At 40.0% G+C, this 20,404-nt stretch overlaps 1 protein-coding gene across 1 annotated transcript in view; it reads right to left on the bottom strand.

Moving 5' to 3' along the window:
• The window catches only part of LOC140279250 (uncharacterized), a 41,874-nt gene that overhangs the window by 16,358 nt on the left and 5,112 nt on the right, over positions 1-20,404 (bottom strand). The window contains exons 2-3 of the mRNA XM_072374361.1: positions 12,561-12,713; positions 5,953-6,060 (exon numbers count right to left, since the gene is read on the bottom strand). Coding sequence (XP_072230462.1) covers positions 5,953-6,060; positions 12,561-12,713 — 261 coding nt within the window. The remainder of the gene's footprint in view (positions 1-5,952; positions 6,061-12,560; positions 12,714-20,404) is intronic.

The raw sequence follows: 20,404 nt of genomic DNA, 5'->3' as shown, positions 1-20,404 counted from the left end.
CTTCAGGGCCTTCTTAAATACAAAATATATAAATACAACATTAGTTTCCGCTTTCATCAGTTAAAAACAGTGAATGTAAAAGGGTCAAAAGATAAAGAAAAATTAAAATCTAACTGCAGCATCATGTGAGCTTTAAGGGAGATGGAACCCTGCTTACATCCACACCGGCATGCAGCCCGCCATATATACAGTACTGTTCAGAACTCTTGATCCGCTCTTCATTTCTTTCCGTTTCCTCTAAGCAGCCAGTATTGAGCAATAGTTCTCCAGGCTTTCTGAATGTCTTTCACAGTTTTTCTTTGGACATTGGCTGCTTTTTTTTTTTGTTGAACTCATATTCAGTCCAGTTGTTGTTTCAGAAGAGTTTGTTTTTCTTCGTTTTCTTGACACCGACCTATGTTCAGTCCAGTTCACTTGCTAATTCAGCTGGCGCTCTCATTGGTTGGTTCTTTAAAATCGATTCACAAAACAGATTTAAGTGACTTAAATTAACATTTATACCGGTGTTAACGGCCTGTCTGTCAGTTTATTGTAAATCTTTTAGTCTAGTTCACACCAAGGTTTAAGATGATGCTCTGATAAAGGTCCACCGACAGCCACATTTCTCTTGTATATCACTGTGATCCCTCAGAATGTATATTTTTGGAGGTTTTTTTAAGAACAGGTGAGCTCTGTTCGATAAAAAACAACAAAAAACAAAACTTTGATCATTCAGAAATACTTTGAACTTCGAAATGAACTGAATGAATCCATGTGTTCGGTACAGCAGAGAAAATAAAACGCAGGCTTCAGTGAACATTTCATAACATTTATTTGAAAAAGATCTGCATTCTGATGATTTCTGACCTGTGAAAAATAAACCTCTAAAGCTTTAAAAGGTCTCCAGCTCCTTTCAGCTGCTCCACGCGTACAGGTGAACACACTGAGCCGAGCCAGCAGCAGAAAAACGGCCTGAACACAAAAGAACCTGCAGTGTTTCAGATAAGACTTGAGCCCGTTTAAACCGCTGGTTTGATTCAGAATAGAGGAAGTTTCTGACAGCAGCAAACCAGTTTGAACCGGACTTGTTTTAAATGATTTTTTTTTTATCCAAAAAGATTCACACTTTACTTTCAACTTTTAGTTGTGAGCTGCGAAGTCACTTCACGTTCACACACTGCTTAGGGACAGATGATGTCAAACTCTGACAAACTGCAACTGAAACACGTGACACAACCGTCAAAGATGAAACAGGAAAGGAATCTGAAGGACTCTGAAAGGAATCTGTTGTTAAATCATAACGAACCAAAGTAAAGATTTGAAGCTGCACTCAGGAAGTGTTTGTCTTTATTCAACAAGCTGCACACTGAAGTATCTGAGCGGAGAGGAAACAGAACGCATTTAACCGTTTTAACAAAGAACTAAAAAAAAAAACCAAGTATTTAAGTATTTCTCTGAATATCAAGTAGAGGTCATTTATAAAATTTTAGTACTTATAAATTAATATCTTAACTTTAACAGAAAACACGTTTTTGAAGTGTGAAGCATTTCAGACCTGAGCTAGTATTTACACAGCTAAAAACGTGTGAATACGAGTGTTTTACAGTGAGGGTGGAGCTGCTGCTGCTGCTGCTGCCTCCTGTTCGGTCCCACAGCTGGAGACAACCCTCCTCCTCCTCCCCCCCGACCAGCAGTCAGGTGAGAGCTGCTCACATTCCTGCAGCAGCCAGGTACGAGCTCCTTATAGGAAAACTGCAGGATTCTTCAGCCCGGGTCCATTTCCTTGTATTTGTGTGGAATATTACTACAATATGTTTAAGATCTTATATATTTTACAACCAAATTAGAAGGACAAAGAGCCTTATACAGCTAGTCTTCAACACTGTGAAGGAGTTTTCCCACAAAGGGACGTTCAGACCTGTAGCTGAGTGACACTTCTGCAATCAACAGCAAAGCTACAGCAGAGCTACTGACGTCTCTGTGAAATCACACATCGTTATTCAGTTATATAACAGATGTGATATGAATGAGGTAAAAGGAGTCACACATCAACTTGCTGAAGACACACAAACTGAAGCTGGTTTTAATTTAGGTCTCTGAGGAAAAGCCTGCAAACATGAGCTCGACTTCCCAGCCTTTATTCCGTCCACGTTCGCCTGCAACGGACAATGACACGCTCTCCGTTTGCTCCGACCTCCGCTCATTTCTGTTGTGTCGCATTAAAAACTCCAGTTTTAAAGAGCAGAAATATGCACAGCTCAGCAGTGAACATTCAGGGAAAGGTCACCTTAAAGGTAACTAGAGGAGGGACAGGACAGATTCAGATTCACTGCCGGTTTGCTCTGAATGATGCATCCTGTGAGATATGGATGCTGCATTTAGAGTGAAACTGGAAGGATGACAAAACATCCTGAGAAGCTCAGTCCCAGGACAGTTTAGTCTCCCAACTGTTATAAGAATGAAGAGTAACGTTCACATTTGTATCTGTAGCTGTCCACTTGTGATTGGATCGCCCAGGACGTATGTTGGCAGGTCTAATCAGCCTCATAATCGGGCTCAGTCAGCACGGTAACATGCTACAGTTTGGACCACGGTCCTCGTCCCGGTTTACACTGTGGACTGTGTGAGAGAACTTCTTCTGTGGAAGATCACGGTACATGTAAGTGCAGCTGATTTCACTGCACAGACACTTTAATGGTGATTTTGTTAGATGAGGCTACGGTTTTAACATCTGAATTTTATTGGAGCAGAGTGACAGTCTGATACTTTAAGTGTCTTTATGGGCAGATGTTCAGTCCCAGTTTCTGACCAAAGAAACAGGAAAAATATGTGAATGAGAGCAGCTTTAGTGGGAATTCAGCTGCATTAATACACACTGACACGTCACTGTTTTTACAAAAAGATCCAAAAATGGAGTACGTACAGAGCGCCGAGGCCCGTTTGAGTCGAGTGTTCACATGCAGGACGGATTCAAACCCAACTGCTTTACCCGAGTGTATTCGTCTGGTTTTGAGAACAACCGATTCTGTACGAATAAATTCAAATCAACATGTTTGCATGCATCTTAGAAGTTGTCATGTACACATGCTCAGTGACTGCAGGAGTCACGAGGAAATCGGTGGATAAAACAGACACCAGATGAAAGAAAGTGATGTTTCTCATTCCAATCACAGTCTATGACTGAGACTCCATCAAATGCAGGATAAAGCAGTAAGGCCCGCGTTGCTCACACTAACAGAGCCTCCAAATCAGAGGTTGGAACTAACACTGGACAGTTTCTTCTTTACTGTAGAATTCAGCTATTTTTCTGAGACATTTCAAAGTTCACCTACAACATTTGAACTCAAATATCTGTCCTTTCTACTGCTTACAAAATTGGCTTGTTACTGCAATCTTAATGTATTAAATGGAGATTATAAATAGTCTTAAAAACATTGCGAGTCTTTAAATTAGATGATTTGACAGTAAAGTTGAGAAGAGGTGATTTTCTGGCGTTGGCAAACAACAAAGGTAACAACTAAGCTCGAGTGTACAGAAGAGCCAGTAACCAGAGACGAGGACGAAAGTGAAGCAGATGGAGGAGATTCAGAGCAGCAGGTTATTCCTGATCTGCAGCTGGGAGAATGATTCTGTGCAAATGTGTTGAGTCAGTGCTTTCCCAGTACAGTATGTTCTTAATCATGTTTAAGTCAGAGAATGACAAGATCATCAGAGATCTGCAGTGGATTTAAAATACAGATAGAGCGGCCAGATCACTGACAAAAAAATGTGAAAAGATTATTCATATTAATAATAACTGCACTGCAGACTGGACTGAAAATCATTGAAGAAGCAACAGAAGGAATGATACAATTATCGGATCAGCAGGTGACCGATTGCTCAGATCTAAAGGGTTAAAAAGGCAGCTTCAGAGAAAACACGCATTGACTGAAAGTGAAAAGAAACTCCTCATATTAAAAGAAACTAGAGAGTGATCTCTATAAAAACAGCTTTTCTCCACCAGGAAAAATTCAACCTCAACACAGAGACGTCAACGGTGGAATATCCAAGATCAAAATATGGAAAATTTGGTTTTCAGACAAGTCGTAGGATTTACATTTGGCTAATTCATTAGCTTCATTCCCACAGGAGGTTTTCATGTGAGGGCTGAGCTGCAACCGGCATGTGAGCTGCCTTAATCAAAAACAGACTCATCCGACACTTCTTCACCTCATCAGAGACCAGAGCTTTCATCCAAAACTTGGATGACTGACAACTTTTAGAAGCAGCCTGCTGACGGGGATGACAGCATTCATTAAGCTGATTAAATAACAAGAGAGCACAAAGAGATGCCCATTGATGCCACAAAAAGTAGTGAGGAGAAGACGGCTTTATCGACAGCAGGAAACGTTGGCTGGAGGTTAACCTGTTTAGATTCCTGCCCAGAGATGTTTGGTTAAAAAAGGAGGCAGTGTTCGTGTGACAAGGTTATTATTAGCTGTACTCCCTGGACTATATTAAGTAGACGATCACTTCAACACAAGTCTACAGGAATTACGCAGCAGCAACACTCGTTTTTTCATGCTTTATCTCATAGCTTTACACATATCTATTGTGCTTCTATCTATCTCTTTTGTACTTCCTTCCACCATGACGAGCATTAAAATCCTCAACTTTTACTAGAAACCAATCAAGCTGCAATTCATCATCAACAAATGGGCTCAAAATCACTTAAAACCATCTGTAACTAAACAAAAAAGTTTAAAACAAGCTTAATACTGGGATTATGTTTCATTTGTTTCCCTATCAAAAATAAATCATTTTAAAATCAGTCATAAAGTTGGATTTTTCATGTCATTTAGCTTCCATCAAACCTTTGAACACATCTGAAGCAAACTGTTAAAACACTGCTTCAAAGAAAATGCCCATTTGGTTGGTTTCAGCTGCTGTGCACTGAATAAAGTGTGGTCAGCAGGTGGCGCTATAAGCAGCGTTAAACATGGCCGTCATAACCAGAGTGGTGATCGCTAAACGGAAACAACATTTGTAGGAAGAAGACAACAAAACCGGTGGCTTTGGTCGTGTTTAAGAGGGAAACGGAGGGAGTTCTACTCAACGTTGCCGTTTATCCATCCTGTTTTGGAAAAGTTGGTTTTCTAGAAGCAGAAACATCCAGTCTCACATGCGACATGTCGTGTAAGCAACATGTTCATTATGCTGGAACTGATTTCCCTCCCCACTCATAACCTCCTTTATTCCTCTTCTCCTTTATATGTTTTAAAACCTAATGGAATGGAATATGATGACCCTGCAGCTAATTCAAAAACCACTGAGCATCACCTGCTCGGCAGCAGGAGGTAAAGACCAAAGACTGCGCTAAAGAGGGAGAAAAGTGGACAAAAACTCGGCTCAAAATGGAATAAAAGAAGAATATCAGTCTCGAGGTTTCTTCTTCACATAAAACACAAATCAGCAGCAAATTGACCACATGGACTTTCCTCATCGACCATCACCTCCTCAATTTCATATCCACATTGCAAAATTACAGGGGAGGCACTTTACCCTCTAAAACTGCCCTGGTCAGAAGGAACTTACTGTTACGAGGGTCCAGTTCCTGTAAATTTAGGTTATTTAGGTTTTGGGGCATCATCTTTTACCTTGAGATTAAGACAAACAAAAAAAGAAGCCTTTGATTTTACTGTGTTAGCTGCTTTTGGAGGAATAAGAAAATTCTTGAGGTGTTTTATATTCGATCAGAGTTCCCAGCTGCCAGTGCAGAGGTTTGAGAAGTGAGATGAGTTTTTCTTGTTTCATCTCTAAAACATTGCATGTATCTGAGGCGTTCTTCCTCTTTGTCACAGAGTTCTGCAGCTCCGATGTGCAGCTCCACAGAGAGGTGAGGAGAAATGTTTTCTTAATATTTCAGACAAATGTTATGCGTTTATGTGAAGAAACCGACTGATAAAAGTCCCATCACTGTGATGTTTGACCCACCACTCCATGCTCCCTGGTCCGGCCCTTTGGCGTGTCCTCAGGCAGGAAGTAGAGTCTGGCGCTGGCCAGTAGGTGGCGTCTTGTCTGGTCCTCCCACAGTAAAGTGACCTGCAAATGAAGGACAACAGTGTTAGAAAGAGTCGATCTGGGAAGTATTTATTTTGGTAGTTTAACATCTGTTTGAAGCACAGATGCAGAATGTGTCATGTTCAAAAGGAGCGTTGAGGCCCTAATTACTGCGCTTTACTTTCACAACTTCCTCCAGTCAATCCAGAAACCCATTTTTGGCATTATTTTCAACTGAATTCTTCCACCTGCTTTTCATCCTTCAGCTGTACACAGCAACTAATGGACCGAACTTCAAGTTTTCATTCTAATCAACTCAATCAAAGAGAATCAAAGCTTTGATGTCTCCACCTACAAATGGAGACAACAGAAGTGAATGAGAAAGACAAACAGTCACGCTCAGATGTCTGGTTCAGTGTAATCAGGAGTTACAGACGACATTATGTGAACAGAAGCCTCGCTGACTATCCAGATCTGGAGGTCACATGTGATGATTCTTTCAGGAGACTTCCTGTGTGGTCTGATTGAGTCATATGACTCCTACCTTCCTCCCTTTCAGTCACACCTGAGTCGACTGTTGGAGGTTTACAATCTATTCAAATGTATGTAAATATTAAAATCAGCCCTGAGAGGAGCAGAAAATTAAAAAACTCACATTTTGTGGAGGCATAGACGGACTTCCATGTCTATTTAACTTGAAATTAATCTGTTTCATTTGCCAAATAACATGGGCAACACTGAGGCTGTCATTTCAAGTTATTATGTGGTGATGATGTTTCCCAGTATTTTCTACTCTGTCACAGTCTGTGACCCTTTGACTTTTGAGTGGGGTCAGTCCCTCAGCATTAAGTCACAGCAAAAAGCAAACACTTTGGACATGTTGTTCCAGTGAGAAAGTATGAAACCTGAAACCACAAAGAATACAATGACAGTTTGACTAATTAAAATGAGTATTTCACTTCTCAATTATCATTATGCAAGACCACAAGAATCCCAAGCAGCCCACAAAGTAATGAAGAGTAACACAACGTCCTCCATTATGTACCAACTTTGATTATAGATAGCTATTTTCTGACAGGGACATTTAATCTCGGCGTGTCACAGGCCTCTTACAACATTGCACAGAGACAGTCCAAAAACCCGATAGCACAAATGTACACAAATGAGCTGAAACCTGTAAGAAAGCGAGGCGTGCTTCTGCATACAGAGCATTTCACACAAAACGATTGCTCAAAGTGCTTCAAATCACACTAAAGATGAATAATAAAACACATTAGAACAAGCAGGGCCCAAAGTCTCTGAGCAGGTGGACCAAAAGTAATTAAAGTACTGCAGTTTTTATGTTAAATGTGTCCCTCACTGTCCACCATACATACCATATTAACCAAATGAGAGCAGTTTAACGCTTTCTGACACCACTTTCTACTTTACTTGTTCAGAATAAAGTTGTTAGTTTCGAGGTTTGGATTAATTCGGGGGTTTTGACTAATAACCGGAGTGGAGAAGTTCCAGCGTTTGTGATTGAAAACAAGCCGACATCTTTAACATTTATGTAGAGGGAAAATGTCACCGACAACAAGGTGTTTGTGACACGTACCTGTAAATGTGCCAGAAAGTGATTTTGAACCCTGACTGTAACTGCGATCGTACAACCATAAAGAAAACCTTCCAGAAACTGGTACAAAAACACAACGTCTGGAAATCCTTTGGATTTGGGAAAACTGAACAAAACATGAGGACATAGATACTGGAGAGGTTTTCCAAGCAAAACAATGCAAGGTCAAAGGTCATTACAGCATCTATTGCCTGCTTTATTGCTATAAATTCCCAATCTTACAGCGACAGCTTTGAAATGTGGTAAAAGAGACCACTTAAACTGTATTTCACCAACAAATCTGTGTCTGACTTTTATATCAGAGGGTGACAAAATAAACGAAACAAATCAAATACGTTTTCTTCTGTGTTGTGAAACAGCAAGAATACTTGGAATTCCTGATCTTTTATGAAATATACTTTGAGGCAGCTACGCAATGCCACATATATCAGATGTGACTTTCTTAGAAGTGAAAATGAAAATCCAGGAGTTATATCACACTTCATGTGGCATATCAGACTGTTCGCAGGTTGGATTTGCTAAAAAGCACCAGATAAAGTGCAGCTGAAACTGAGCTGCTGGTCAATGAAACGTCAGTGAGGTTTCACCACCGTGTGATAACAATCATTTCAGATGGAAACAAAACACTCAAATTTCACATTAACACTTTTAAGTCATGTGGGAAGTTGGGGGAGGGGGCTTTGAAGAAGAACTTCTAAATGAAGAACTTTAAAATCAGGAGGTCTGATGTCTTTCAGTTTGATGAGTCAATTCTATCATCCTAAACACAACACAGCACATTAACAGGAGTCTTTACTCTGAAAGTTCACAACCTAAACTAACTAAATGTTGCCTCGCTGTGGGGTGCAAATTCCATCCGTCCATTTTCTACACCCACTTAATGCAATTTAGGTGAGAAACGGGGTACACCCTGGACAGGTCGCCAGTCCATCACAGGGCCACACAGAGACAAACGAGACACAACCATGCACGCTCACACTCCCTCCCAGGGACGATTTAGAGTCACCAATGAACCTAACATGCATGTTTTTGGACAGTAGCAGGAAGCTGGAGCACCCGGAGAGAACCCACGCATACAAAGGGAGAACATGCAAACACCACACAGAAAGGCCCCAGCCGGGACCCGAACCAGGAACCTCCGTTCTGTGAGGCGACGGAGCTAACTCAATGTGCTCAATCAGCACATTGAATTTGGGTTATTTACAGAGACGCAACGACAGCTTCAGTCATCATGATTGTTGTAGAACGCCCTCTCTGACACGACCTTTCTAACCTCTGAGGAAATGAGTTTACACTGTTTAACTCAGCTGTTTTTTTGTTTTTTTTAGCCTAACTAAACAGAACGTTGTATTATGGGAGTAGTAGTTTTTTCCAGCACAACGAGTGAGTTAAACTCAGGATCTCCCTGCCTCTGGAGTATGAGAGGCAGGGAGATCCTTTTATTAACTCTTACTGAGCGGGTTGTTCTCCACTCTTAAGAAGCTATAATAAACAAATCATTGTGTATAAAATGATGGTGTGGAAACAAAAAAAACTGAAAAACCTGCAGAAACCTTTCAGGCCAAATAATAATAAAAAATATATTTTTCCCCTTTTTTTTAATGTCCCTTAACTTAGTTTTTGTTCAATAATAATTACACATTGTAATAAGTTATGTGTTGACATACATCTGAGGTTGGATTTACCCATTTCTTTTATAATTTCTTTAAATTATGTCCTGATGACTGATCACAAGACTGTAGCAGGTAAAAAACCATAGAAGGTGCTAACTAAAGCCGCATTCGGACAGAGACGTCCTAAGAACGCAGTTCTAAGCACGGTCCACCTCGAATTTCGTTATAAGAACTGCCTTTCCCCAGGGGAACTGTTTCAATTTGCATTTGAACATGAGTCAGGGACCTTGACAGGGACTGATGTGACGCAACCGTCTGCGACAGACGTGTTACTTTAGCACCACACTCAGCAACAAAACAAAACCCACGAAAAGTAAGGAGAGAAGAAAACACCACCAAGAAGCTAATATGGAGAGCGAGGAGGCCACTGTGTTCGTGGGCTGCATGACGGTAATATTAATCATGGACGATCACATCAGGAAGAGCACACCGAGTGTCAGGAGACGAAAAATCGAGCAGCGGGCGATACTTCTTTATTTCATGGAAGAAAGAAGGAGAGCAGAGCGCCGCAGACAAAGGAGACGACGTTGTGTCCGTGTTGTATGAGTAAACATTTCAGACAAGGGGTGTAGCTATCAAACACCTACGTCATATGTGTTCCTATGGAACCCAGAAAAGACCTGCCTCTGAGAAGAAGCTAAAATGGTTATAGGAACTGAGGGCCGTGGTCCCTAGTTCCTGTATGTCAGAATGTGTGAAAAAAACAGCCCTATTCCTGAAAAGGTTATAGGAACTGCAAAAGGTTCCTACAGTGGGAATGCACCTTAAAACAGATATAAAACACAAATCTGATGATTCCAAACACTAGTGGGTACATTTTTCAGGTCATTTTTCTCTTCAATCAGAACCACAATACAGAGAAAATGCTCAACTTCCTCTTTCATTTAAAGAGAAAAGAACAAGTTTTGAAATTAATCTTCTTTAGGTTTTCATCATACTGTCCTTAGTATGAATGAATCAAACATGCTGAGTTTGTGTGGATCCTTGTTTCATTGACTTCAGAGTGACGCCGTCAGCATCTGTCATGGTAAATGGGTCCTGTTAGCACATGATGTTCTGTCATGACTTAGAGATCAGCTTCAGTCCAAGCAAATCAGTCTCATAAAATCACAACACGCTATCTCTCGAAAACAGTTTGCTTGAAACAGCCAAAAGCTATTTCAAATCAGACGCTAATTTGAGGTTCATGTTCACAGAACAATATAAAGAAGAAGAAAATATGTTGGTTTTTTTTTTTTTGTTGTAAATCGTTTCATTCTCTTATTACACTGAAATATATGTAGAGTCTGAGCAGCATGTGTAACATCTGCATACTTACAAAAAGGCTGTCTGTGATTACAAGTGGCTCAAAGCTTATTTTAGCCACTGTGGGGTTCTATGTAAAATTCCCCTCCCTGAAGTTTACAATAAACTACAATGTTGAAGCTTGTCCCACCATTTGAGTTGAATCATTCTTAAAACATGGAAAAGGAGAGGAGACGCATACCTCGACATCATGTCTGTAAAGTGCTGCCAACGGGCTGAGGTGGATAGTGAAGGGGGGGTTTGTTCGTGGGAAGCCTGACGTGCAACAACTGTTGCACCACAGCTAGTTAAAGGCCTGCTGGGGTGGACAATAAGAGTCCCAGGCAGTGGCGGACACCTTTAAACACCCAGATACAGAGACAGAGGAGTAGCGTCTGCAGCCTGGAGGCAAGCATTCAACTTCTTCATGTGCTACCAGAAATGGACCGAGTGATGCATTTATTTTACAGCGAGCAAACTTCACTGATAGATGTCAGCTGTCCTGTCTTAAAACTGTTATTGGAGCATTTAATATTCAGTACACAGACAGATGTTTGTCTGACATATGTAGTTTGGTTGGTCGGGTCAAGAGTCTCCAAATCTGCCTCTGTATGTATTCCTCTTAATGTAAAAAAAAGTCCTACACAAAACTCCTGATCCTGATTTCTTTCTGATTCCTTTCAAGCAGCCAGACTTTCTTATAATCTTTAAAGTGGTCTTGAGCAATAGCTCCCCAGGCTTTCTGAATGTCTTTCAAAGTTTTTCTTTAGACATTGGCTGCTTTTTCACTCATTTTCAGTCCAGTCCTTGTACCGCAACATTTTCAGAGGAAATAGTTTTTTTCTTTCTTAATCAACTCACTTAACTCTGACCTGCGAATCATTCAAGCAGAAAAAAAGGCTCTTAACTCAAGGGATGAACTTTCTTTAGGCACTTTGTTACTAGCAGCCTGTCACAAAGAAACATAATTTGTTCCCATTTCTTTAGTTGCATCTATGAAAAACACCAAAGATAACAGTTTGACAGACAGAAAATAGCATTTTTGCTCCAACAAGGTTATTCCCAAAGAGATATTAGCTGAAAACCTGGTAAATCTCAGCATGGTGTGCAGTTTGTCCTTAAAACATTTGAGGAAACTGGACAAGTGGAGGACAAAAGACGAAGAGTGAGTGAAAGTGAGGAAAAAAATCCAACAAAGACCTGACACACAACCTGAGAGATGCATCTGGACCTTCAGCTGATCCAAGCCTCACCAGAAATGGTCTCCATGGAAGGGTGGCTGTCAAGAAGCCATTCTTAAGGAAGGGAAACAGGGAGAAAAGGCTGATCTATGCCAAATGACACAAGAAGTGGACTGAAAATCAGTGGCAACAGGTCTTATGGAGGGATGAATCCTCCCCAGAGCCCGGACCTCAACATTATCGAAGCAGAGTGGGATCATCTGACAGAGAACGGAACAAAAGGCAGCCGACATTCAAAGAAGAGCTTTGGGATGTCCTTCAAGGAGCCTGGAGAACTATTCCTGAAGACTACTTAAAGGAGATTTGCCGTTTTCCTGTAACTATATAAAGAAATGAAGGGTGACTCAAGACTTTTGGATAGTAATGTGTGACTTAGCAACAAATGCACAGATAAATGCTGCTCCTGGTTTCAGATGACCAGACACTGCGAGCATGATTTGTGTTTGACTTGTTTCTTCTACATTGTTGAACAGCTCATCAGCTGTAGCTCTAAATGATGGAGCACCTCCTGAAAATTCTCCACTTCAGTTATTAGTCAGCACCTGAATGAACTGAACCTCAGGGATTGAGAAACATTACTCGAAAACATCTAAGTATTATCACCTCCTGGAGAATCATATGAACATTTGATCTAAAACATCATAATGAAAACAGAGCGAGTGAACGAAAACATGAAGCTGCAAAGCTGAGAGGAGCTGCAGGAGTCAGGTGATAACTCTGGTATCTCACCTCAGCGATGCACACGGGATCCTGTGGGCCACAGCGGATGAAGTAAAACTCCCCAAGCTTCCACACCTGGACCGGCCCGTCAGGCTCAGCTCTGCTGCTCACCGACTTGTAGAAGGCGTAGCTGCCTCGCTGGCAGGAGGGAGCACCCAACCACTGAAAGAGAGGAAGACCGTTAACAGGCAGTTTGATGCTTCTGCATCTACTGAGCTCTGTAGGTTGACCACAGATAAGTACTTAAATCTGTTAAGGAGTTTGAAGCTCCTGAGTAAAATGTCTGAGCAAACATCAAAAACTGGGAGCGCGATATTTCTTTCTGAACTTTCTTTGTTTTTTTGTTTGACATCATTGTGGCAACAGAACACATTCACTAAGCTGTTAACAAGTTCTTAAACAGTTTAAATCGTACCAGGAATGTTGGGAACAACACGTCAAACTCAAAGCGATGACAGTTACTTTTTTAAAATAGCAAAATATGCATACCACAAGGTTCTATCATAGGACCACTGCTCTTTAACTTCCCATGGAATTTCACAGTAGCTTAAAGCCAGGAATATACTTGCTTTTAAGTGTGGATACGCATGTTTATCATGGCTGCTTTGTGTTCCTTCGGGAGGTCGTTTATGCACATCCTCAAATATTATGGCACCATGTTTACACGCCCCAACACGAAGGCGACTGGTAAACATTTTCAAATTTTTTCTTTCCCTTTTTCAGAACCAGTGATCAAAAAACCATAAAAAGCATATTCTTGACATAAGACAAATTTCTGTACAAAAACTGACTGAATGTGATTTACAATCAGCAGCAAAGTGCGTGCGATGCTTTTACAGTTTTAACTGATCAGAGTGATCAAAGTGAAACTGTAATTAGCTCAAATATTTCAGTGTCGTTTTGGATTCCCAACTAAAATTTCAGGCTCCTGTTCAGGAAACTGTCCAGAAGCATAAAACCATTCACCATTCGACATCAATTGATCAGCTTCTGATATCGTTGAACAAAAACATCTTTAGCCAATAAAATAGCACAGCTGAGGAGAAAAGTATCCATTATCAAGCTTTGATGATATAGAATTGCTTAATTTATAAAGCAGATTTTTTAAATGTGATTACGGCTCCATGGCCAGTCAGGAAAATGAGCCACAAAAAGACTAAACCAGCGAGATATACGACATGCGGAGAATCCTTTTTATTCGGCTTTGGAACATTTTTCTGACGAGAATGAAAATAATAGAGTTGAAAACATTGAGATGTACACAGCACACAGTGATATACTGGTTTATTCCCTTTTTTCTTTCCCCACTTCTTGGTTTATGGGTCTTGACAATGTTGCTCTGTGTATGCTTTTCTGAGTTATTTAGCTTGTTTTTTTTTCATGTTCCCCATAAAAGCCTCACCAGGGACCAGGTCTGCAAATGAACCGTCTTCTACAAGCCCTGCAAAGACCGTAATGGTTGCACTCATTTTACATAAAGCCTTTCTTTTAACTGAAATTACTATTGATGCTGTCAACGTAACCTGCCTCGTGTCAAATAGAAATACTGTGGCTGTATTCAGGTTCACAGGCAGGAAATGCCCAAAGTGGCATGTTGAGATATTTCTCTGACACCAATAAAAGCACACTCTACAGGGTAGAGTCATTTTAAAATGTATATTTCTATATTCAGTCACAGCTCTGGGAGAATAGCTCAGTGATGAGAACAATGGAGTTAAGATGAAAGACTTCTGTGTCACTGTGCCCTCTCTGTGTGTTTGAGGGTGTGTTCGACCATAAATTCTGCAGAATCCATCTCTTGCATCACCACCTCTGATGATGACGTTGCACCATCTTCCATTTTCACAAGTAAAAACTGCATTCAGAGCAAAATACTGTAATATATTAACCCACTAAGAGAGGAGACGCTAAAAATGAACTCCTTGGACTGCTGAAGAAGAGCAAAAGCGTCTTTACAACCGCTCATGTTGACTAAAAATAACTTCTGGTCTCACAAATCGCCACAAAAAGCCAAAAACACGATGCTGCAAACAGACTGAACACTGGGACGTGTGTGAGCCTGCATGAGATGAATCACCTGCTTTTCCTTCAAGATAACACGGAAATATTAAGAGAACCTGAAGCACGTACAACCTTTCATTAAATGAATGTGCACACAAACAGCTGAAAGGCAATTTTTCCTGATATGAATCTGTTGTTTTAAATTTCAGCTGGCTGAACAGTAAGGAGGCCACACAATTCTCAGAAAGAGGTCCAAAACTCACTAGCTTTGGTTAATCATCTAGCATCTGTAATGTGGAGGAATCGACTTGTAAATTAGTTAAATCTGAGGTGCAGAGTTAGCATGGTGGACAGATAGATTAATGTGAGATATGTAGGTCGACAACATTAACCAGAGTTTTTATTTCAGGACATTTTTACTATTAAAATAATGCAGCTTCTACATAATAAACTCTACTTTTATCACTTTATTTTCTTTCTTGTTGTTTTAAGTTGCATATTAATAGTAAATATATTTAAAAGAATTTTTGATCAAGCTCTCAAATGTAAAAACTTGATTTTTTCGTCCGTCGTCACGTCCACCATTTTGGGTTTAAATTAAAAGCTTAACTGGCATAAAGTTGCTGCTTTTTAGAGTCTATTTGTAAGTTTAGTTTTGAGCAGGATGAAGTAATACATACTGTGTGTCCTAAGTTAAAAATACAACTTGTGCATCATTACATTACAGCTCTTTAAAATTAGCAGCTTGTTGTGTAAAGTCATCTTTAAAATTATGCTCCGACGTCGACTTTCAGTAGGAACTTGTCCTTCTTTTTGTCCCCAAACTGGCAGGAAAAAAATGGATCTCATGTTGAGTTTGTCTTTATTTAACCTGAAGATCAGTTAACATGAAGCTTCCTGTGCGTTTATACTCAGCTTGATGAGGAGCACTCGGTTTGTCTTACTTCACAAGCAGCACCAGCGCGATGTCTGTGGGCGTAAACACGTCTGAACAACAAATCAAACACACCTCGAGTGGGTTCATACATCTGAAAGCTGACACTGTCTGAGCCGCTTTGATTTCACTGCTTTGTTTGAGGAAGTGTGACAACCAGGGGAAAAATAAATGAAAAACCAAATGCTTAAAAATTTAAAACATAAAAACATGACTTAAATGATAGTATCTGCCAATCAGAGAGATGATCAGCTGTCATTTTGAATTCTGAAACAGATCTCCAGTCAGCAGATTGCAGTACAACACACATTAGTCAGTTACTGCAAAATCCACAGAAAAGGTGAGCCACCGGTTAGCTGAATAACTGGAAATTTAAAATGGAGGACAAAAATAAAGGTATTTAATAAAAAAAACTGGAAATATAAAATAATGTCAGCTTTTTCCATGTTGGGATCATTTCTGCCATTTTGCTTCTAAGCTGCCACATGACATTAAATACAGCTCAAAGTTTCAGTTCAAGTTATTTTTGTGAAGTCTGAGAATGAGGTTTAGCTAAAGCAGCACTTTGCTCCGGTATGAAAGACAACCAAAGTCACAACTATTACATTCTTAGATGGAGACACAGTAACTTTTGGCCAACAATATGAAACATCTAAACATAGAGGAAAGTTTCCATCACAATGGCTCTGAATGCATTTTTTTTTTTAAAGAATAAAGAAAAAGAAGCAAAAAAGGAGACTTGAATGAGTAGAAATGATCAAAACTGCTCTACTACATTTTCTTGAAGTTGCCCACACTGAAAAACACACATACTTATCTTACAACCATGCTGAATTCTGGGTAATCAGGGGTCACGGTCATGTTTACATGGTAGATCTTGCTTGCACTGAGGCTTTCTTTTGTATGAAGGAACTCTTCAGCGTCCTGTTTTTAATTAACAAATTTCAAACTTTGTCTTATAAAAGACGATGTGCCTGAGACTTTTGTGTTTGTGTTTGTTTGTTTTTCAAAGTTCTTTGTTAGTTTTAGTTTAACAATTGGAACAAAAACAAGAGTTTTTAAAACTCCTAAAAAGTCAGATGGTGACCATCTTGTTTGCAGTTAAATTTCTCCAGATAAGGTCTCTTATCTTTCTCTTCTCCTCAGTCCCTTCCCTTCGTTTTGATCACATTTTTATTCAAACAAATGAAAAGGTAACCAGGTAACCATGGAAGCAGGTACAGGCAACCTCACACCACAGCAGCCTCATCCCATCCTGCAACACGGTACGATGTAGCCCCACGCCATTTCTTTTATTCCTGTCAACAAATCCCAGGAAAGGACCACAACAACAGATTTTGACGTTTCCTCGGCTCCTCTGGCTCTTGCTGAAGCCATAAATCTTTAAAAGCAGCAGGAAGATACGATGAGGAAAAAGCACAGATGCTGTTTTATGTGACATAACAGCGCTGCTTTTACAGCTCAGCACTGACACCGCTGCGGCCATGGAAATGCTGCTGTTGGCTGATACCGAATCCATCATGCAGAGTCTGCTGCTCTGAGATCTCTTTGCATCTAGAAGCCAGTAAAGGAAAAAAATAAAAACAGCAGCTTTGCATGAAACGTAATCCGCAGCCCCACGGGTGCAACATACAAGCTGCAAACGACCTGAAATATTAAACAAATATTTCTAACCGACACAAATCCAAACGAATTCAAGGCAGTCGTTACAAAGCTGCTGTTTAGTCCATCTAACTTCCAAATATCAGCATAACAGAGACGATCTCCTGCCACCCAGTTTTAACTCTTTAACTGAGCAAATGGACAGATAACCTGCAAACAAAGCAATCATTCTTTTATTGTTTCGGTTATTTTCCATCAACAGCTCCACAGTTCACCACCATTTCTCATAATGCATCTCAGATTACTACTAACTATTTATTACCAGCAGCTTAGCCTCCAATATCTGAGCAGCCACCACAGAATCATTGTTGGCACAAGAAAATGGAGAGCTTAATAACTCATGGGCCTGTTTCGCAAACAGATTATTGCTTTCAAATGGGAGGGGGATTTTCTTCCTTAAAGCTACACTAGAGAAGTTTGTGAACCTTCAAACTGTGCTTCTGACTCCTTCTGAAGTACACTGGCCTTTGTTATGCACATTCCTGAGCCTGAAACTGAGACATCACAGTTCACAACTTTATGCTTTTACAGTCACTTGACACATGCTTTTGATGGTGTCTTTGTGGCCTCTTCAACATGACAACAGATCCATGTGTATGGTTGTTCATGTGCAGGGCTCACAGGGAGATCTTTATTGATGGCAGCTTCCACAACAGTAGGGGGAGCCAAAGAGCAAAACGAACCCGCTAAATTCTTTAATGTTACTATAAAGTCCCCATGCATTACAAATCTTATTTTCAACCTGGTTAACAAGTGCAGAATATGTTTGGTTTTATCTGATATATCATGAGCAAATTAGGCTGACTAACAACAGAAAATGAGAACACTAACATACTTGTATGGCTGAATTACACCGATATTAGAGCTGACCTCGGCATACACAGAGTCGGAGTAAACAGGGCGGGTGGGTCATCTGGTACCAGGCAGAAATGTGGGCGGGGTCACATTGCAGATTCGTGGCTCCTCATTCAATGAATGGGGAAAAAGAAGTCACACCCTCAGCGATTTTACTCCAAAGCGTTTCTGTTTTGAACCGTCGATTGGACAAACAATGACTTCAGGCGCCACTTTTGGGTGATATTCCATTGGCTGTTTTTCTCACAATTTTCCAACAGATTCATGAAAATAGAGAAGATACGACTTTATGAAAGCACCGATAAAATTTACCATTATAAAACGCAATTTTTGGCAAATGTGCTTGAAATAAAATTGCTTACACCGAGTAACCGTCCGTGGATCTAATTAATCCGCTTCTTTACACTTAAATTGTGGGATAATTTCTTGAGTAAGTGATATTTTCTTTGCTCTCCATCATTTTGTGTTTTTATCTGGAGCTTCAGAAACTTACTGGACAGTTAAGTCACTACCGTCATTTCTCTTTTAGTCCCTTTTTCTCCGGGCTGTTCAGGAGCAAAATGATTTCGACCAAATGATGGTGGCAAAGGAATCAAACCAATCAATCAAAAAGAGCTGACTGCTCGGGAGAAGGTCACCTCCTGCGGTCGCCAGCCGCAGCACTGCGCGAGTTGTGTCCAAGTTCTGGAACGTCAACAGAAAATTGATCTCAAAGGTATTCTGGTCTTACAGATCAGAGGCCTTCAAAAAGGCTAGAAGGGCCTCCCCAGGGGAGCTCCAAACAGTTTAACCTTGCCACTGTAAGGACACAGTGATGCGGGGCTGAGCCTCCTCTGTTCGGCATGTGTGAATAAAGAGGAGAAACAGCGGTCTGACTCACTTTAGACAGCGAGAAATCAATGATTCTGTGGACAGTCCCCCACCCAATTTAATTCAATAACACTTAATTAAATAGCATTGCTGCAGTTATAAATAATTTAAGAAAAATACCTGAATAAATACAGAATAAAATAAATCAGCTGTCAAACTTTTGGAGAGTTGAAGTGGAGCAGAGGAGAGGTGTGGTTAAAATAATCATGAATGGATTGGGGTGTTAGCAACAAGTGAGCTGGTGATGTCACACAGCGTCGACCGCTCACACAGTTGAACTCGCTCAGAAAACACGGAAAGTTTTAGGTTTTATGGAGAAAAAAACAATACATATTAAATGCTGCCCCAGATCTTAATCAGGTTACCATCTTTCTACAACAATATCACAATTTCATCATGTGACTGAAGCCAAAATAATGCTTCTGGCTTCTTTTTCCACAGCGCTAAGATACCAGCATAAACAGCTTAAGCCACAAACAGAGTCATGTTCCTCCCTGGTTTGTCTTTGTGTGGGTGTGTAAAATGAACGGCCACCATTAAGACAAGATTTCAGACTAGTAGCTCACTTTAAGGCTGCAATCACCAATGAATTATTTTCTGTATCAATCGACAAATACATTTCTTCATAAACTGACATTGCAGCTCATACGTTAAGAAATCGAAATGTTTTGTTTTTACAAGTCAAACTCAAAAAGGTGTGATGTAATACAAAGAATAAACAAAGACAAGCAGCAACTTTTATAGTTAGAATAGCTAAAAACATTGAGGAACACAAAAAGCACAAAAAGTATCAAGATTAAGCTCCTATTTTTTCCTTAAACCTTTCATAAAAATTTTTCAAAACTAAATGAATCCCTATTAATAAAAGTTTTAGAACTTTTAAAATAAATGTACTATTCAGTACAACTGAGTAGCAACAAAAAGGAAATGTTTTTTTTAATCATGGTAATTAAAATATTCAAACTTGTGGCTGGTTCCTGTTTAGATATTAAGCAACAAATAGAAGCAAATTCTCATATCGAGAAGCTGGAAGCAATTAATGTTTGAAAATGTCCTAAAATGTTTAAACAATGTAGTCATTTAAAGACATTTTTATAGACTTTAGGCATTCGATGAATGGCTTGCAAATTCCCTCATGATTTGAAGGGCTGAGTCTTTATAAACTTTATTATATCTTATCAACAAAATGTCCACAAACTGAGGGTTTCCTCCATGAATCGTTGAACTAAAAGAATTTTTTCTCAATTAATTTTCTGCTTATCAATTCGTCTGTTAACATATTCAAAGTGAGACATCAGGGCAGGGCAGCTTGAACAAAGTTTTTTCCATATTATGTGTTCAGACGTAAATCAGGCAGAGGTCACATTCCCCCAGTTTATTATCCACATGAAATAAAAGAGCCAGTGTATAAGCCGAGGGTGTGGCTGGCCATGCAGCTGCTATTCCTGACAGAAGATTCACTAAATAAAATGTATATCATGAATTTTCCTCTGCTTTCTGCAGCAGAAATAAACCCAGCAGGGGTGTGTGT

The sequence above is a fragment of the Leuresthes tenuis genome, unplaced genomic scaffold (genome assembly GCF_036924035.1).
Source record: "Leuresthes tenuis unplaced genomic scaffold, fLeuTen1.0.hap1 SCAF_21, whole genome shotgun sequence".
Lineage (NCBI taxonomy): Eukaryota > Metazoa > Chordata > Actinopteri > Atheriniformes > Atherinopsidae > Leuresthes > Leuresthes tenuis.
Note: the sequence above shows the minus strand (reverse complement) of the source record. Positions and strands in the feature narration are given on the sequence as shown.